Consider the following 19897-nt stretch of genomic DNA (forward strand, 5'->3'; position numbering starts at 1 on the left):
TTAACATGAAGGGTAATTGCAGTAATTTGATGATGTCAAAAACTTCCAAAGCACTACATAGAATATGTTATAATTGGTTATATGGTGAATCACAACAGAATAGCAGACAATTTTTTTTGTTTCAATGCAATTTTATAATTTTTACTGGAATATCTTGAAAACAGCCTTATTTTTTTAAAATCCGTCATTAATATTTTAATTGATAAGTGATCGTTAACATCTGTTCTAACAGATTTTCATATTTTCATGCAAAATATCATTATTCAGAAGAAAGAGTATGCACAAATGCTGACATACTGTAAAATTCGAAAGTGTGCAACCTTGACCTTTCATCATGATTTGACGGAAATTGCAACGTACGAATATTTGACGACCGGGCACAAAAGATAGTACAGATGATATATACTTTCGAATGGTATATGATTTAGCCGTACGTTAGGTGTGTGCATTGAAAATAAAATTTTATGGTTAATGTCACTCGTCTATTTGTCTTGTCCGATTTTGTTGGTCATTTATTTTATAATAAATTTCATAGTTAAAGTTGCAGATTTTTTTTATTGTGTTTTGTTGATCTGTTTATTCAGGGGGGAATAGGATTTACAGAATAAGGAATATTGCGAATAATAATAATGCAGATAAAAAAAAATGAAGAATAGTTAATGATGGGCTGTGTGGATATAGAGAAAAAAAAAGAATAATGGGCAAAAAGAAACAACACAGAAAAAATGGCAAATCAAAATGTCCCCAGAAAATTTATTAGTAAGAAATAAATGAAATACGCTATTCTTCAGATTCACTTTTATTTTCATTACAATTTGAAGCCACTAAATGTTGACCACTTATCGCCATACATTATCAACCCTCCCCTATAAACTCTGATAGACACTTTGTTATTTTTCTTCATTTGTAAAACAGCACTCTGGCTAGATGGCATGTGTGTAGATATCCCTAAAGCTCCAGCATGATTTCTTGCTACAACTGTGTCATTCAGTAATAATTGTGTGTAGAAAGATTTGCCAGGAGGAGTAAGAACTGTCCATGTAAAGTAGTAGAGTCCTTCTACGGGGGCAGTGAACATACCAGTTGATTTATCATACCCTCCTCCGAGGTTGGTAGAAACAGTGTCGTACATAACGACAGAACCATCATCAATTTTCTGCAAAGTTCCAGAATTAGATACCAGAAAACCAACCTTTCCTGAACCTAATTAAAAAAAGTAATCGGTATCATATATTCATTCCGGCATAGAATAATCACAATTCACGCCTGTTAAATTATTAAATGCAGAAATAAATACTAATTTTATGTTTTCTGGTCTGTGCGTCCGTTCGTTTTTCGTCCGTCCGTCCTTCCAAGGTTGTACCGTTCGTCGGTCTGTCCCGCTTCAGGTTAAAAATTTGTGGTCGAGGTAGTTTTTGATGAAGTTGAAGTCCAATCAACTTGAATTTTCTTGTGATATGATCTTTTAAATTTTAATGCCAAATTAGTGATTTTCCCGCATTTGCACGGACCACTGAACATAGAAAATGATAGTGCACTGCGGATAGGGCATCCGTGTACTGGGGACACATTCTTGTTATTTTTAACTTTTTATATACCGGGTAATAATTTGCCTGATAGCCAGTAGTTTCATCTCCGCTAAATACATGTGCATGATGTGGGTTGGAATATTAATACATAACTTCGAGGCAATACAAAATATAGAGGTCAGCAACAAATATGTCAATCTCGACCCCTCTAGAAAAGCTGTGATTTAATATAACGGAGACTATTAGCAAAGTAGCACTTTTGTATATAACCGCACCGAAATCCTCCCTTTCCGTTTTCAAGTGTAAGAATGTAATACTAGTCTTGTTATATTTTAACTTACTCGGGGTTGAAGGACTCTGGTTACAGTCACACTTTCCATCATTATCTCCAATAAGTTTCAACTGGTACTGAATACTCTTCATAAGACTGGCATTCCTTGAACAGGATTTTTGGCAGCTCCCGCCTGATGTCAGGATTGAAGTCAATATTGCCGCAATGGCGATAGCATTAACAAAGCTACAAAAAAAAAGTATTTTGTTATTGAAAAAATATAGCCTGTTTCTAAGTTTGTCTTAACAAGTTTTTGAAATTTGCTAACCCCCTGCTTGAATAGGTTCCTATATAGCCAGTTCTCAAAAAGTTATTGACATGCGGTAAAGCAGTTTGAGTGCGTTTGTACATCTGGGAGTGCTTGATCATGTGTAATAAAGTAAGGAATATGTGATCCAAATTTTGGATCTTAATGATATTGTTTACCCATTTTATTCACGTCGAATGCGTTTTTTTGGGTTTTTTTCTTAAACAATAAATGGCATCAAATGAAACTCTCATTAAAACAAATTAAAGGTTAATAGCATGATTAATAATTAACTAATACATAGCTTTGCTATGAAGCAAAATCTTAATCGCTCGATACCAAAACAAACAACTGTTGACGCTTGTTTGGTGCATGCACATTGAAATTCCAACAAACTTAGTGTTTCCCCTTGACAAAAATGATAGTTAGACGCATAGAATATTAAGCAGAAAGTTTTAATGTTTTCTCTTCCTTAATAGAGGGGCGAAAACTATATAAATTATTGTTCAATATATATATTTCAATAACAAATATAAAAAAATCATGCGCTTAAGGATGTACACCTATGAGGAGCCAAAAGTTTCTAGAATTAAACTTTTGTTCTTAACCTGATTTTTGGCTTTATTTTAGTGTAAACAAGAATGTGTCCTAAGTACACGGATGCCCCACTTGCACTATCAATTTCCATGTCCAATGGACTGTGAAATAGGATAAAAAATCTAAATTTGCAATAAATTTAGAAAGATCATACCATATGGAACATGTGTACTAAGTTTCAAGTTGTTTGGTCTTCAACTTCATCAAAAATTTAACCTGAAACTCGCACTTTCATTTCTATGTTCAGTGGACCGTGAAATTGGGGTCAAAAGTCTAATTTGGCTATAAAATTAGAAAGATCATATCATAAGCAACAAGTGTACTAAGTTTCAAGTTGATTGGACTTCAGCTTCATCAAAAACTACCTTGACCAAAAACTTTAACCTGAAACTCGCACTTTCACTTCTATGTTCAGTGGACCGTGAAATTTGGGTCAAAAGTCTTATTTGGCTTTAAAATTAGAAAGATCATATCATAAGCAACCAGTATACTAAGTTTCAAGTTGATTGGACTTCAGCTTCATCAAAAACTACCTTGACCAAAAACTTTAACCTGAAACTCGCACTTTCATTTCTATGTTCAGTGGACCGTGAAATTGGGGTCAAAAGTCTAATTTTGCTTTAAAATTAGAAAGATCATATCATAAGCAACCAGTATACTAAGTTTCAAGTTGATTGGACTTCAGCTTCATCAAAAACTACCTTGACCAAAAACTTTAACCTGAAGCGGGACGAACGAACGAACGGACGAACGGACGGACGAACGAACGAACGGAGACACAGACCAGAAAACATAATGCCCCATCTACTATCGTAGGTGGGGCATAAAAATAATTGGTGAAGACAAAAAACATATAGTGGTGTTCTTCTTTTTTTGCTACAACCCTTTGAAAGTACCCAACTTTGATAATTTTCCCAATTTTCATAAGTTTTTTGCCCATTTTTATTGGGCTATTATCGTGAGAAAAAAAATCACAGTTCCACTGTTCATACTTTCAATAAAGATGAAGTGGACCAATCTGAATACATTTAACGTAAGTAAACTATAGGTAGGTGTTAATATAAGAAAGTTTTGTCTTATTTTGATGCTTTTTCGCGGCAAATTTACCATGCTGTCAATTTTGTCAATTTTTGATTTTTTTCTGTTTTAAGAACAAAATGCATATGATCTCAGGTTTTTGTTATAAATAATTGAAAAAAATACATAACTAAGTAATTTTAAAAGACAAAAAAGATATGGGATGTACACGTTTCTGGTAAATCATTTTTTGTACCCCTCCCCTATTTTCTCAAATTTTGGCTAAATAGACTTAGGCGATGGTAATAAAATTTGAAAATTTAATTACTCAAATACTGCTGATTGTAAATACCCGTTTTTTCTCAGAGTTTTAGTTCGATTATGATATATAATAGATTCATTGCTATTTTCCACTTGTATCACATATTTAGGAAATAAAACTCAGGTTTTTGTTATAAATAATTGAAAAAAATACATAACTAAGTAATTTTAAAAGACAAAAGAGATATGGGATGTACACGTGTCTGGTAAATCATTTTTTGTACCCCTCCCCTATTTTCTCAAATTTTGGCTAAATAGACTTAGGCTATGGTAAAAAAATTTGAAAATTTAATTACTCAAATACTGCTGATTGTAAATACCCGTTTTTCACAGAGTTTAGTTCGATTATGATAAATAATAGATTCATTGCTATTTTCCACTTGTATCACATATTTAGGAAATAATACCAGAACGAGATTTCAACGAGACTGAAACGTGCTGCTACCACGAAAATAGTGCTAAGTAAATATTTAACGGTGAATAAGAAACGCTGAAACAAATATGTAAATAATAGATGAAAATAAAGAGTGTGTCTTAAATTTTGATATTATGAAAGAAGAAGAATAAAAAATATTGTATACAGGTATTGGACGACACGGATTATCATAAAAAAAAAACGTTTACTAAGCGTTGTCCCATGTAACAAGCTCGAAACATAAAATTCGAAAAATTCTCTAAATTTTCACACAACTCTTAGTAATTTTGCATGAACGTTCTATGACGTGATATATATTTCAGTAATGGTTTGCATGGCTGCCTCCATCTATAACTTGCATATATATATTTTGAAAGAATCTGATGAACGTCTCAAGGGAAATTTAGTTAAGAAGCTTGAAATATTTCAGTTGAAAAATATTTTTTTAACATATAATCTATAAAATTGTATGCACGATAGTTTCGTACTATGTGCAAGCTCCAAAATCACAAATTATCAAATAAATTGAGCAACTTATTCAATTCAAATCAATAGGATTGCAATGTCTTGCAGAAATGTCCGAAATAAACTTTGATGCCTTCACAAAAACTTTTAAGGCTAATAACAGAAAGTTAATTTCGTGAAGAAAATTTTTTCGGCTTTGAAAATTATATACAAATAAAAAGTACTTAAAAAGTTGTAATTGGAACACCGAATTGTTTTACCATTACAGGCCATCTATAAAAAGTACGGATCAATGAAAATGTCTTGCAAGGTTGTCCTTTTACGTGAAGTTGACGCTGCCGCAAGCGTAATACGTCAGGGACGGTATGAACTGCATTCGCAAGTTCATTCCTCTACTTACTTTAAATGTCATACTTTCGACAAAACGAAATTATTCACAGATTGCAAAAATTGCACACCTATGAGAACATCAAAACTAAAGTAATAAAACTTAAGTATCATAAGCATATGTATTGTCTCTTTTACCACCGCTAGATTAAACTAATATTCGATGAAGTTAGAATATATATAATGCAAAGCTATTCCCCCAAACAGCACAAACATACTGACATTAAATCTAATATCAATTATAAAATCACATTAGAATGGAATCACACGGCATTTTATACTTTTGTGTAATATTTAACATTAAGTCAACAACAAAACAACACTTGAAAATAGTGCTCGTTTCTAATTTAACGTAATTTTTCTGTTAAACCAAATGGTATTAAAATCTGACGTTGCGTCTTTATGGTTGTTATCTCTTTTTGTTTACTTACTTCATTTTGAATCCTCGGTTTTGATTAATAAAAGCACGTGCCTTACTTTGGTTGTTTTCTTTACTTATACATACATTGAAGTTGAAGTTCACTTGAAAACATTGTATATCATCATGATCATGCAATCCAGATATCAAAATGGTTAATCGAAATCCATTTTTGGCAAGAGTTTTTAAAAACAAACAGCTGTTACACTTTCCGATAATTGCAAGTCACGACAAAAAATAGGTTAGATTTCTTCTGAACAAATTATAAAATTATTGCTAATATTTATACTGTAAAGTACTAAATATATATCCTTATATTATGGTATGCCTCGTAAAGAGCAAATAGGGGGGGGGGGGCTCAATTAAAACTTTAATGCGGAGGACTGGAGTCATTTAATTATTTATGTCTCTTTGGGTTATGCCTAGAATCACAGCGAACGCCTCCTTTTATTTAAAATCATTAATAGATTTCGGTTTTTGTTATTATTTAGTTTTGCTACTGTTTTTTTTTAAGGTTATCCGAATACCATAAGGTACACAAAATAACGCACGATATAATTTGAATAAACTTTAGAAAAATCAACTACTAAGGTCCCAATTGTTTTGAAGCAGCTATTTTGTATGTGTCCCATAGTCGATAAAATTAAGAATGGAAATGGGGAATGTGTCAAAGAGACAACAACCCAACCACAGAACAGAAAACAGCCCAAGGCCACCAATGGATTGTCAATGAAGCGAGAAACTCCCGCACCCGGAGGAGTCCTTCAGCTGGCCCCTAAACAAATATGTTGATAGTTCAGTGATAATGGACGTCTTACTAAACTCCGAATCATACACAAGAAACTAAAATTAAAATCATACAAGACTAACAAAGGCCAGAGATTGCTTGTCATATTTGATAATAATAACTTTATTTTCAAAATACATCCATATGGGTCAAGCAAACACCAATGTAAATATATAGTACAGAAAGTAAAGAACTACAAATTTAACATAAAAACATAGTTATAAATGGTAATGTAACCTTTGATGGACATTCTTGCAATTCTAAAGATTGCTTTATAAAGTCATCAACTTTTGTCAAAAGCTCAGATTCAGGATTTAAAAAGTTGTTAAAGCTTTATAAGTGGTTGATAATAAATATAATCCATGTTTATATAATAATCTTTAAAAATAAGCAATCTCTTAAAGTTCAGTTCAGTTTGCAATATACTATAGAAAAAAAACGGTATTCATCATCAAGTTTATTACAAAAATGCATTTTTTTCTCATCCACGAAATTTGGTACCCACGAAAATAAATGAATCCACAGAAAATTATCTAACAAACATACGAATAAATATGACAAAGGCAATAACAAAAGGTTGGTTATTGGTTGATTTACTTCCAGTGACAAATCTATACTACTACAATAACGCAACGTCCCAAGCCAGGTTGTCGGCTCTCCGGACTTTCCCAAAGTTCTGCGTTTAACATTGATTAGATATAGGAAGATGTGGTGTGAGTGCCAATGAGACAACTCTCCATCCAATAACCATATATAAAAGTAAACCATTATACGGTTAATGAGCTTCAGTCCTTGCTAGGAAGTTGACAATATCGAGGTCCAATTTGCTAGCCGGAATGACGTGAAAACGATGCTTTAAAGAATTCAAGAAGGACGAAAGATACCAAAGGGACAGTCAATTTCATAAATCGAAAATAAACTGACAACGCCATGGCTAAAAATGAAAAAGACAAACAGACAGACAATAGTACACATCACAAAACATAGAAAACTAAAGAATAAACAATACGAGCCCCACCAAAAACTAGGGGTGATATCAGGTGCTTCGGAATGGTAAGCAGATCCTGCTCCACATGTGGTACCCGTCGTGTTCCTTATGTGATAAAAAAAATCCGGTAAATAGTTTAATTCGGTAGGTCACATTCATGAAAGGGAAGGGGATTGTATTTACGACGTAAGGAACATATCCTATATCATTTGTGAAACGGTTATTCCATAACGGTCAACCAATTCGTGTTGGCGTCCGTAAAATTTACGAAGGGATGATTTCAACTTCACCATTTGGACCTCTTGGTTCAATAGCCTCCTTGTGAGCAGCAACCCTCTATCAAGAAAATCATGATAGGAAATGCAAGCACGGGAATATCGTATCAATTTGGAGATATATACCCCGTATGCAGGTGCTGCTTGAATGTTGCTACTTTATAAATAACTATAAGAATAAAATTAAGAATATTTATTTAATTCAAGTGCCCATTTCAGAGCATATACATATATAAATATATGGTTTACTTTTTTAATTTGTTATTTGGATGGAGAGTTGTCTCATTGGCACTCATGCCACATCTTCCTATATCTATGTAATATTAATTATACAGTAACTTTAAAGGTATAGGACAATGGTGATGATAAAAAAATTGCACCATTCCAGACCCTTAATTTTTCACATAATTAACGTTATCAATAATAATCAAGTTCTAGAGACCATATGCCGTATATCTAGGTCCGCACGTATAGGTCAACTTTGACCTTCACCAAAGAGCAAAAACGATACCTTATAGTTTGCGAATTTTTATGAAACATTATGAATCATTAAAAGAATTCAATTATGAAGACATAATGAATAGACAAAAGTGTTCAAATATTCAGGCCAACAAAAAAAAGTTAATGACCATTTATTTGATCATCATAAATGAAACTTAAAACCAGCGTTCGAATTTTGATCTATGCCATATATTTACCAGCCATCAGATAGCCTAGTATTCAGCACTTCTGTGTTGACTTGAGTTATCATTGATATGTTAATAGTTATAAATTGACTGTTAACAAAACTTTTTAAATACTAAGGCTTTTCTACCTCAGGAATAGATTATCGTAGCTGTTTTTGGCAAAACCTTTGGGAATTTTGGTTTTGAATGCTCTTCAATTTCTTACTTTATTTGATGTTTTTAACATTTTTTTATTCGAGCGTCACTGATGAGTCTTTTGTAGACGAAACGCGCGAATGGAGTAAATATAAAATTTCAATCCTGGTATCTATGATGAGTTTATATATGGTTAATTTATAAATACTACGTCAGTATTTTCATGTTCTGTGAAATAACTAAAAAACATAATGCCTTTTGTTTTCAAAAACTTATCTTACATTTTCTTTATTTTTTAATTCTATTGCCAAATATTTCTGACGGTAACATTCAAACAGATAACATATAAACATTATATGAACACAAACAAATTAAAAAATAAAACAAAAACAAACCCATAGTAAAACATATCGCTTAAAACGTGTTTACATAAGTTAAGAAGCAAAGCAAACTATAATTAAAAACCAATTGTTCAGAGAACAATTGAAGGTCTTTCCACATCAAAGAGATTTTGAAAAGAAGCTAGTTTCTTTATACTGATGCGATACATACGTGGTTTCGATATACTTTTGAGTGAAATAAGGGAAATAATTTGCTAATTCCGGTGAAGTAAATGTCTCTTCTGGTCTCATATGATAGCTTCTTTCACATTGATTCCAAAATTATATAGGTTTATACATACTTTCGCCTTTAAAACAGGAGATAATTGGCCACTTCCGGTTGATCGAAAGTCATTTCTAGTCTTGAGTGATAGGCTAATGTATTTAAATGACAAAATGTATGAATTCCGACTACTTTTTCATGAAAAAAGTGCAAAAATGGCTACTTCCGGTTCTTTCAAGGTCCATTTCGGTTGTCATTTTTCAAGGTCATATGTCACATAACCTTTTGTAAAACGTGATATGCCTTTATAATGAACCAAGTTGAAGTAATAATCAATTAACCTTATAATTAAACATTTCAGGAACAGTAACTCCTATAAGATGCCATGGGATTGTTTCAGACCAAATGTAACATATTTTCATTACAATAAAGCAAACATTTCGAACTTGTTCTTTTAAATATATTTTTAAAAGTGTTTGAGAAAATGCAAAAATAAGCAAAAGTCACAATTATGAACTTGACCTTCACCTTTGACCTTGACCTCATTTTCGAAGTTAGGACCTAGGGGCCTCAAATAAAAAAATTCCAGGTTTATACGGTTAACGGTTGATGAGTTGAAAACACATACCGACAAATTTATTGTGTAAAGGTAGATAACTCCTATAAAATTTTATCGAATCGCTTCGATCCAAATTAGCTAAAAATTCCTGATGATGTAACGAACAATTTGTAAGAATAGGGAGATAATCCTTACAAAGAAAATGGTTCGGCTTAGCAGGGTGAAATTTAAAAGCGCATAAACTATACGATACAATATGAGAAATATCTAAGCGACATATTGTGAAACATACATTTATCGCGAGAACAAAATTTAGCGGGGGAAAAAAAAAAAAATAATAATAATCAGAACAAATACAATAGGTCTTTCCACAGAAAAGTGGAAAGACCTAAATATATTTATATAGATAAATAAAAAATCCTCTGTCCTCAGCTGTATCATAAACTTAGTCCTCTGTGCACGATTTTATCATTGTTTTACGTAAACATATCGTATAATCATCAATATTGTTTTCTCTCTGTCTGTTATGATATACAAATTTATCAGCTATGTAATCGTCGTATTTTGAAGCCGTAGTTTACCGATTGTCACCTTATTAGTACGGTGACCTAGTAAGGAAAAGTCGTTTATTTAAGGAGTTTAATTGTCATTCGGACTTTACGGCTATAAAGTTATCAAAGGTACCAGGTCCCTATAAATCACAGTATTGGTAGTTCAAAGGTTAAACTTAACATTTTGACTTGTCGTCAAAAAATCGTACTGTGCAATTTTCATAAAAAAGGTTTTGAAATACGTTAGTTTACTTGAACGAATAATCGACTTAGAAAAGTTTTGAGCTCTACATTGTAAAATAACATTCGTGATATAATTTCTGTTAGTATATATAGTATATGTTAGCGGCAATAAGTGAAACTAGGCATTAAGCTTAAATCCTAGGCAATAGGCTAACGCCTAGGCATTAAGTTATTGCCTGAAATTTTCAGGCATTAAGCTTATTTCCTGAAATCTGATGATGATTATTCATCCTATTGCCGAACATAATTTTAGGCAATAAGTAAACTCTGGATTATTTGCATATTTGGTGATTTAGTCGTTTCTTAATTATATTTTTAATATTACATGTATAAATATACATTCATGTGACAGATCTTCAAATTTAGTAAGTTTATTAAGTAATTTTAGCAGTTACAAAACATACTTTTTTTCATGTTTTGTGGTAAATATTAAAACTAGAGGCTCTAAAGAGCCTGTGTCGCTCAACTTGGTCTGTGTGAATATTAAACAAAGGAAGCAGATGGATTCATAACAAAATTGTGTTTTGGTGATGTGATGTGATGTGATCGTCATCTCAAATGTTTTTGTAACCAACCGTACCCATTACTGAAGGTGGATTCCAGTTTACATACTCGATATGTTTCAACTTTTTGAGAATAGTCAATCACCTTTTATAGATGGCTACTTTGCTTTTAGACAGACTCCTAGACATTTTAACGGTACATTGCCCTACATGGCATCAGAAAAGGCCAAAGGGGATCAGGTGGTACTCTAGGCATAACAAATCAAAAGTTCGCGCTTGTTAGATGGACTCTTCCTAGACATTTTCTAGAATCACTTAGTCGTGTAACGCTGAAAAGGGCTTGAATTACTGCAAATAATGCAAATTAACAAGATGAAACAAAACCAACAACAATGAAAAGAGATAAAGAACATGTTGCCATTGTGGACCATCTGAATGATCCATGACTGACCCCTTTGATGTGGATCTCATCCTCCATGTCTTATCAATATCTCGTCTAGAATGCATGCTACAAGAGATATTCGAGAATTTTTGCTCACAGCTGTAGAGGAAGGCTTGAACATGTCTAAACATTTTACCACTAGTGCTCTTTCTTTAGATCCAGTCAAGTAGTTTTTATAGTCCAATATTAAACAATATAAAGTCAAAACTAAAAACGTCTGAAAACATGACCACAAAATCAAACCTTAAATATAAATCGGCGGTTAGACTTTTAGTTCACACAAATCCATAACTTGTATCTAGACTGTACTGATTTTGGCAAAATGTAGAGATATTGTTACCATAGAACATGTGCTGTCGCACTCCGTAAGTCCAATTCCAATTTCGCTTATCCAAGAATACGGCACCGGGAGAAAATCATGCAAGTCTTATTTGGTGAAATTTCCCTACCTTTCTTTGTACCATCACTCAGAACTTACACCAGAGATGGTATGGCATTGGTTCAATGTATTGATGTTAAGAAAGGTAAAAAAATCTGTGACCTTGCAGCTGACTATTAAAAAAATATGTCCCAATGAATTTCTATAGCGCACACAGTAGCCGATGGGTTTTACCGCTGCGACATTAACAACTCTGGCAAAAGTGAACGCCACACAAAGACTACAGCTTCCATCAAAGTGTATTAGCTTATTTAGGGGAGAAGTAAACTTTGACACATCCCTTATGATTCCACCTGATGTGAGCGTTACATATCCAGAACGTATGAAAATTCCGAAATTGTCAAAGTTATGTATACCAACTCTGTTAATGGCTGTCGTAACTTGTTTAGCACTCAAGTGGAGGCCGATATCCATTGCCTTAAACGTTGACACGAAGTTTAAGGAAATGGGAAAGAGCGATATAACAAGCATACGGTGTCTAATACAAATGTGATTGTTTTGTGTGTTCACTACTATAAATATATGACACATACAAGCGAGTTGTGGGTGTAGATGGGGAATATTAGCAGTGTAAAGGATGGGGAAAGATTTTCATCCATTCACTAACTATGTGTCTTTCCCCAACAAATTGTAAACTATTGCCTGCTGTACATGCACTTACCGGATGCGACACAACTTATCTGTTGGAAGTAGGTGAACAAACTATTAAAAGATTTTGAAGGACACGTACGACTATTTCGGTGGGTTTTTTGGGTTGTTTTTTTTTTAGAGTTTCGGTAATATTGACAAAGATGGAGCCCTTGCTTGGGCATGAAAGTTAATTCCAAACCTTTATGATCAGAAAAATCATTCCATTATATTTTTTCCGATTCGCGTCAAGCTTGCCACTAGTTTTAAGATGTAAGTTTCGTCAGTTAACCTCTCTGTGAGGCGTCACTGAAACAGCATGTTTTACGTACTTCGTTTCAAACTAAAAATTTGGACCGCATTACACATTGCAAAACCCCCTATTCCGTCAGTTTTACAATACAGTTCGCGAGAGTTAATAGTTATCAAAAGTACCAGGATTATAATTTAGTACGTCAGACGCGCGTTTCGTCTACATAAGACTCATCAGTGACGATCACATCAAAATATTTATAAAGCCAAAAAAGTACAAAGTTTAAGAGCATTGAGGATCCAAAATTCCAAAAAGTTGTGCCAAATACGGCTAAGGTAATCTATGCCTGGGATAAGAAAATCCTTAGTTTTTCGAAAAATTCAAAGTTTTGTAAACAGGAAATTCATAAAAATGACCACAATATTGATATTCATGTCAACACCGAAGTGTTAATCCACCATTTTCTACATTTGAAAATGCCTGTACCAAGTCAGGAATATGACAGTTCTTGTCCATTCGTTTTTGATGCGTTTTGTTATTTGATTTTGCCATGTGATTATGGACTTTCCGAATTGATTTTCCTCTAATTTCAGTATTTTTGTGATTTTACTTTTGACTACTGGGCTGGTGATACCCTCGGGGACGAAACGTCCACCAGCAGTGGCATCGAACTAGTGGTGTAAATAGTTATCAAAGGTACCAGGATTATAATTTAGTACGCCAGAGACGCGTTTCGCCTACATAAGACTCATCAGTGACGCTCATATCAAAATATTTATAAAGCCAAAAAAGTACAAAGTTGAAGAGCATTGAGGATCCAAAATTCCAAAAAGTTGTGCCCATACGGCTAAGGTAATCCTTAGTTTTATTAAATTATTCATTACACCCCGTGTATTTTAAAGGGCATATGTCAGCAGAATTCTTGCAGGATCTTGTGTTTTCATTGAAGGGATAATATCCATGTTAAAAAGTCATGTGTTTGTTCACAGCCCTACATGTCCGGAGCTTTGCTCCTTTAAAGGGCCTGAATTATGTAGAAATTTCAAATCATGATCCTTGACAGATGAACCAGAAGATACTCCTGGCATTATTCTTTTGTGTGGATCTCTTTGATTGGATTTTTTAATTGTAACTGTTTGAGTGCTTTTTAGTTTTAATTAATTACATGAATAAGCTTATCCAAAATACGCCTTCATGTAAAATAAGAATATTTATCCTTTATTGCTGAGGTGGAGTGTCAGCCGGCAAGGTAACTATTGTAACTATTGTAACTATTGTAACTTTAACAGTATATGTGTATAAAAGATCGGACAAGTGTTTGAAAAACGCCACTTTCCAGAATAAAACTGTTTACTAATTATTTTTTTATTTTATATTTTTGAGATAATTCATTGTTAATTGATTTGAAAAAAAAGTCTGTATCTGAAATGTAACCTTAATTGTTGTATATATCTTCAAATTTTAATACTATGGAAAAAAAACAAAAAAAAACAAAATTTGATCTTTGACCTTATTTTATGCCAAACTGTTACCACATTTCTTTTTGACGACATCGATATTTCAAAAGTACTCATTTTTCCGAATCCAATGATATATTATATAGCCATATAGTATGTTTGACGATTAAATTAAAAAAAAATTGGGTCTGGTCACCGTACTATATAGTAAACCATCAACAAAGAAGCATGGATATTGAGCGCGTGGATAACATGTACAATCAGATAATAGTTTATTTCAATGACAGATCCATGCTTATTGCGATCGCCGGATTTTTACGAGTAGGGTCCGCTTAGGCCACTTGCATACGGAATATATGTCGGCGAATACACCTTATCGCTATTTAGTCCATTCCGGGAAAAACAGTCATTTATACAACTTCCTGTTTGGGTCACCGGCCGAAAAATGGAGGTCATCAGTAGTGAACTGAGGGAGAAAAAAATTTAGAAAGTGATCATCAAGAAACTTTGATATAGTATGATCCACATTTTTCGAAATTAAAATTGAAGAAAAAAAATATTTTGTTTGAAGTAAATACGGTAGTTTAAACAGGTCTCCTTAAAAAGTATCATGCATGGTGAATTGTTTAAACAGGGTCCCAGATAGCTTCAACTGGATGAAAAAGTTGTGTAATTTTAGAACTTATCCGGAATGGAATAAATAGCGATTAGGTGTATTGTTTCCGGAAAACCAGACAAATAAAGTAAACTTCTTCTAAATGTGGGCAAATTTTCTATAGAAAAAAGTATAAATACATAAGTTTTATAATGAAAACTATCCATTTGGTTTTATAAAACACATGCATTTTTTTTTGATTTGAGGTTTCATTTGACTTTAAGATATTCAATTTTCTCATTTTCTTACTAGGACATGAAATCTGGCATATGTTATGAAACTATAATTCTTATATGATTTGCATATTAGGGAAAACGTTGATATGATTGGTCGAGAGGACGTCCGGTAGTTGATCTTGACGTTGATTATTTTTCGAAAGACGACGTTGATCGAACTTCTTATCGTAAACAATGTAACCAATGTAAACAAGCTGGCGGCGATAATAACACCGACGTGAACAAAATTTATTTTCACTGCATGTTCATTGTTTCATTAAATAATAAACACATCAACTTTCGTTTGAATGATAAAACGAGTTTGAGGGCAATCATAGGGTGAATACGGAATCGGTCGAGTTGTAACGAATGCTATGCGGTGAACTATTTTGGTAAAATAGGAATGCTCTCTCTTACCGGATCTTATTTGTGCTGCATCTTCATACCTTACAGTAGGTAAGGTATTTATGTACATTAAAGGGCTCAAAATTTACCTAGAGTAGATTTGGCTGGTTTAATTTTCACAAGATGTTGACAACATAATAACTTAGACTTGTTGACAAAAGTATATAACTTTCAAAAAATTTGAACCACACCATTCACTTGCATAATTTCATTGGGTATATAACAAACACTAACTTTGCTCATATAGAAGTTTGATTTTTTTACTTATATCAGGTGGATAAAGCGTTCATTTTGATTTTTAAAAGAGTTAGCTCACTTAGATGCTATATACCCTTTTATTACTCGAATAATTCAGCGCCCTCTATCCACTAATGGATTGATCATAGTGGTCGTAATAAATCGACTGGATTATTTGGGTTAATATCTTTAATGAAACAACGTTGAGATCTACCAATTTGGTGAACTCTTGGTAGACGGTTCAAGGTCACTATATTATAATTGACATTGAACAGTCTCTGCAGAATTATACTTAAAACCGCCTGGTCGAACCTGTGACAGTGATATAAAACTTCCTTCTTTGGATCACAATACATGATTAACCCTGGGTCGTAATGAGACATACAATGTTCTGTCAAGGCACATGCTAGCCAAGGTTGTATAATATATTTCCACGTAAATGATGTTTTCCAAATTGTTATGAATCCAGCCCTTAATATTTTGAAATCGAACATACATGATTGTTCATTTAGATATTTAAATGTTTCTTCTTTCGTCCGGTAAAAAGTTCGAGCTGTTTCACTTTGGTTATTCTTTCTTACAAGAATGCCAACTTGTTTTACTTGTTGAAAAAACACGTCATAAGCTTCCTTCGTACCTGTAAATTTAACCGATGTATCGGCCCACATTACGAAATTGTATTGTTTTAAGACTGTGTATATAATTATAGTTTTCCAAGAAAAATTTCTCAGTTCCCGTACAAACGAAGGGTATTCATTGAATTGAAAAGTCCTAATTTCACAACTGCAAAAGTTTTTTAGCTCCCGTTTTTGAAATCTCGTTAAACCGAGATCATAATATATCAACTTTATCCCTTTGTATCGTAATGCAATTTTCTTCTTGAAAGTGTTGATCATAGCAAGGGATTCGTGGTAATGATTGGACGAGGCACCTGTAACAATAACAGGAAAAGTCTCGTTACCACTGACAACCGGTTCTCCAAACAATTCGAACGTCTCTTTGAATTTTGTAGCCATTTTGTTTACAACCGGATAGTCCAAAACGGTTTGCATATTATCATTCATACTACTGTAAAATTTTCCTTGACAAGTTCCGTTAGTTATAGGCGCATGAGTAAATGGTTTGATTCCATTTCGTTTTATTATCTTTTGGTAATATTCCATCCAATAACGATCTCTCGATTGGTCCAAACTTTCAATAAATTCGGGGTTTTGATTTATTTCAGAAAACATCAAAATTCGGAATCTTTGGAAGCTGTTCAACAAAAAATAGTATAATACGCTACACAAAGCCATTCCTACACATACATTTAGAACTGATTTTAAAGGTTTCATTATTTTACTAACACGAACTTTGAAAATTTTGCGTGAATTTCCAAGTCCTATCTGAAAGTAAGTAGATATGTTATTCTGGTGGTGAGAATACCGTATCCAATAACATACAAAAGTAAAAGGACATTAAATATGTGATTATATAAACTTGTGAATAATCGAATCGATATTGTACTAATATTTTATTAATAACTCCCGGGACAGATAACTTCTGCACAAATTATAAAATAATTGGTTATATTTGCACTGTAAAATAAATATATGTCCTTAGTTTTATGGTTTTCCTCGTAAAGAGCAAATAGGGGGGGGGGTCTCAATTAAAACTGTAATGCGGAAGACTGGAGTCTTTAAATTATGTATGTCTCTTGGGGTTATGCCTAGATTCATAGCGAACACCTCCTTTAATTTAAAATCATTAATAAATTTCGGTTTTTGTTATTGTTTGTTTTTGCTATTGGTTTTTAGGTTAGCCGAATAACATAAGGTACACAGAGTAACGCACGATATAATTTGAATTAATTTTATACAAAGCAACTATCAATGTTCCAATTGTTTCGAATCAGCTATTTTGTATGTGTCCCATAGTCCAGACTGCACAGTATCAGTACATGATAAATAATAGTACATGGATATATAGGGGGAATGTTTAACCAATGAAATGAGTTCTGAAGTAAAGCCAATGCGACTTGAGTGACATGTAGTATATTCGGCTCGTTAGCCCTCTGTTTTGAAACCAAAAAAAAACACACACTAGACTTCTGAATAGCATTAAGTAGATATATGAGATTACACATATAAACATAAAAACATAGTTATGAAATTGAAAATGGATATGGGGAATGTGTCAAAGAGACAACAACCCGACCAAAGAGCAAAAAACAGACCAAGGCCACCAATGAATCGTCAATGCAGCGAGAAACTCCCGCACCCGGAGGAGTCCTTCAGCTGGCCCCTAAACAAATATGTTACTAGTTCAGTGATAATGGACGTCATACACTCCGAATTATACACAAGAAACTAAAATTATTCAAAGCGCGAAAGCGCTGTAAAGGCAGTTAATTACAGGTTGTGTGTATTTCTGGTCCAGTTATATCATTATCTGCCATAGAACAGAGGTGGTTTGTAGTATTTAAGATTTAGAGTTCTCTTGTACCTAGTTCACCTATATGTATAGTCTACTGTTTACAGTATATTTTCTGTACCTCGCCATGAAATGCATTTTTAAGACATATGAGAATTTTCCTTTTTAATATAAATAGAATATTTTTAATTATTGATTATATATACGCATAATTATTCAATGACTCCCATCCTATGAAAAATAGTTCACAAAGGTTGACTAGTCTCCGTACTGACTACTGTGTGTATTGCAAGAACATCAAGTAACATAATGGTAAATGTACATAGTAACATGTCAACTCTTTTGATGACCATACTTTTTCTACATACCCGCCAACTGTCACTATTTGCGGGGGGAGGCTCCCAAGTGGACATTTTGTCCACTATTTTAAAGAAAACAATTAATTTAACAATGGCTATGAGCTTGTTAAAGCACGAAGAAACCAAAAAAAAAACCATTAGAATATATTTGAAGGCCCCTTTGTAGGACTACAAGAACCATCTTTCACGTAAAACCCCCATGGACATTTTAAAAAGTTGGCAGGTATGTTTCTAACTCCAAGCAAAACTATTTTTCAGTATAAACATGATAAAGTAATCTACAGGTATGAATGAAAAAGGAGTTTTTAATTAAGAAAACAATGACATCTGGTGGCCATAATAGCTGTCTCATTAGCATGTTAACCACTTCCCATATTTGCAATTAAGACAATAGAAGAAAATTATTCAACGCAAAAACAAAACTTACTTGTAAATATGAAATTCTCTTTACGGTATGACTTTTTCTCATTGTTTGAGATTGTACAGTAGTACCTGTAACTGCTTATACCCATTTCTTATTCACTTTAGTTTGATAAACTCACTAAATATCATGTATATACATTGTACCACATCTCCTTATTTTTATCTGCATTACAATAACATGAACAATTGTAATTCAAATCTATATATCAAAGCAAAATGAATTGCACCACTTTCATTTATGCATCTTTTGGCAAAATACAAGTTCTAAAATGACCGAATATATATTTATTTATTTAAAAAAAAAATTTAGTATACGACTCTTAACAGGTATAAAAAATGCACAGCTGTGTCATGATTTGCGAAATCTGTGCTGAAAACATAGGCATTGATGGTGTTTGAGTAATTCCATCTGTGAAGCTCGACATTTGGTGGTGGACAGTTATAAATCCTTTCTGCAGGATGAATGACTTTTCAGGAAAACCAATTTCACAAAACAAAACTTTCCTCTAGATTTCTCCTACAATATTCATCCAGTTTAGTTATTTTAGTTTAACGGGAAACAGTCCTGATTTTTTAATTTTGCAAACCATTCAGTCTCTTGCTTGCAAATGGTGCATGAAAATAGGATGGGAATGGCAGTAGACAAGTCTCTTTAAAGTGGGTTTGTGCCCTGAAAAAAGTTTTATAACATTAGCTTTTTTGAAACTTGTGAAAGACTTGTGCAACACACATACCTATATAATAATCCGGTCCGTTCACCCTGATTCACGTTCGCCCTAATACCTGTTCGCCCAGGGTCCGTTCGCCCTACTTTTTTTTAAAATTTTTGTCCAGTTGCATAATGTTAATTATATGAACATAATATGTTAAAGTTTGTTCCCTTTGATTTGCATAGTATACTGGAACACAATGAATT

The 19897-nt window shown here is 33.1% G+C and overlaps 2 protein-coding genes across 2 annotated transcripts; both read right to left on the reverse strand.

The window, feature by feature from the left end:
- Nucleotides 1–753: 753 nt before the first annotated feature.
- Nucleotides 754–5745, reverse strand: LOC143058127 (cerebellin-3-like). The gene is made up of 3 exons (XM_076231587.1): nt 5741–5745; nt 1871–2046; nt 754–1203 (listed from the first exon to the last, which is right to left on the reverse strand). Exons 1-3 carry the CDS (start codon nt 5743–5745, stop codon nt 809–811), a joined length of 576 nt encoding a protein of 191 aa, XP_076087702.1. The 3' UTR covers nt 754–808.
- Nucleotides 5746–15930: 10185 nt separating this feature from the next.
- Nucleotides 15931–16803, reverse strand: LOC143058128 (uncharacterized). The gene has a single exon (XM_076231589.1). The coding sequence runs from the start codon at nt 16801–16803 to the stop codon at nt 15931–15933; it is 873 nt and encodes a 290-aa protein (XP_076087704.1).
- Nucleotides 16804–19897: the final 3094 nt, after the last annotated feature.

This window comes from Mytilus galloprovincialis, chromosome 14 (assembly GCF_965363235.1).
Source record: "Mytilus galloprovincialis chromosome 14, xbMytGall1.hap1.1, whole genome shotgun sequence".
NCBI classification, from domain to species: domain Eukaryota; kingdom Metazoa; phylum Mollusca; class Bivalvia; order Mytilida; family Mytilidae; genus Mytilus; species Mytilus galloprovincialis.

What these genes read in the sequence shown, in the direction of transcription:
- LOC143058127 (XM_076231587.1), bottom strand. An exon ending in CCAGAGTCCTTCAACCCCGA is followed by an intron (nt 1,204 to 1,870) that starts GTAAGTTAAAAT and finishes TTTTTTAATTAG; the next exon opens with GTTCAGGAAAGGTTGGTTTT.
- LOC143058128 (XM_076231589.1), bottom strand. Translation starts at nt 16,803, where the DNA reads ATGGCTACAAAATTCAAAGAGACGTTCGAATTGTTTGGAGAACCGGTT.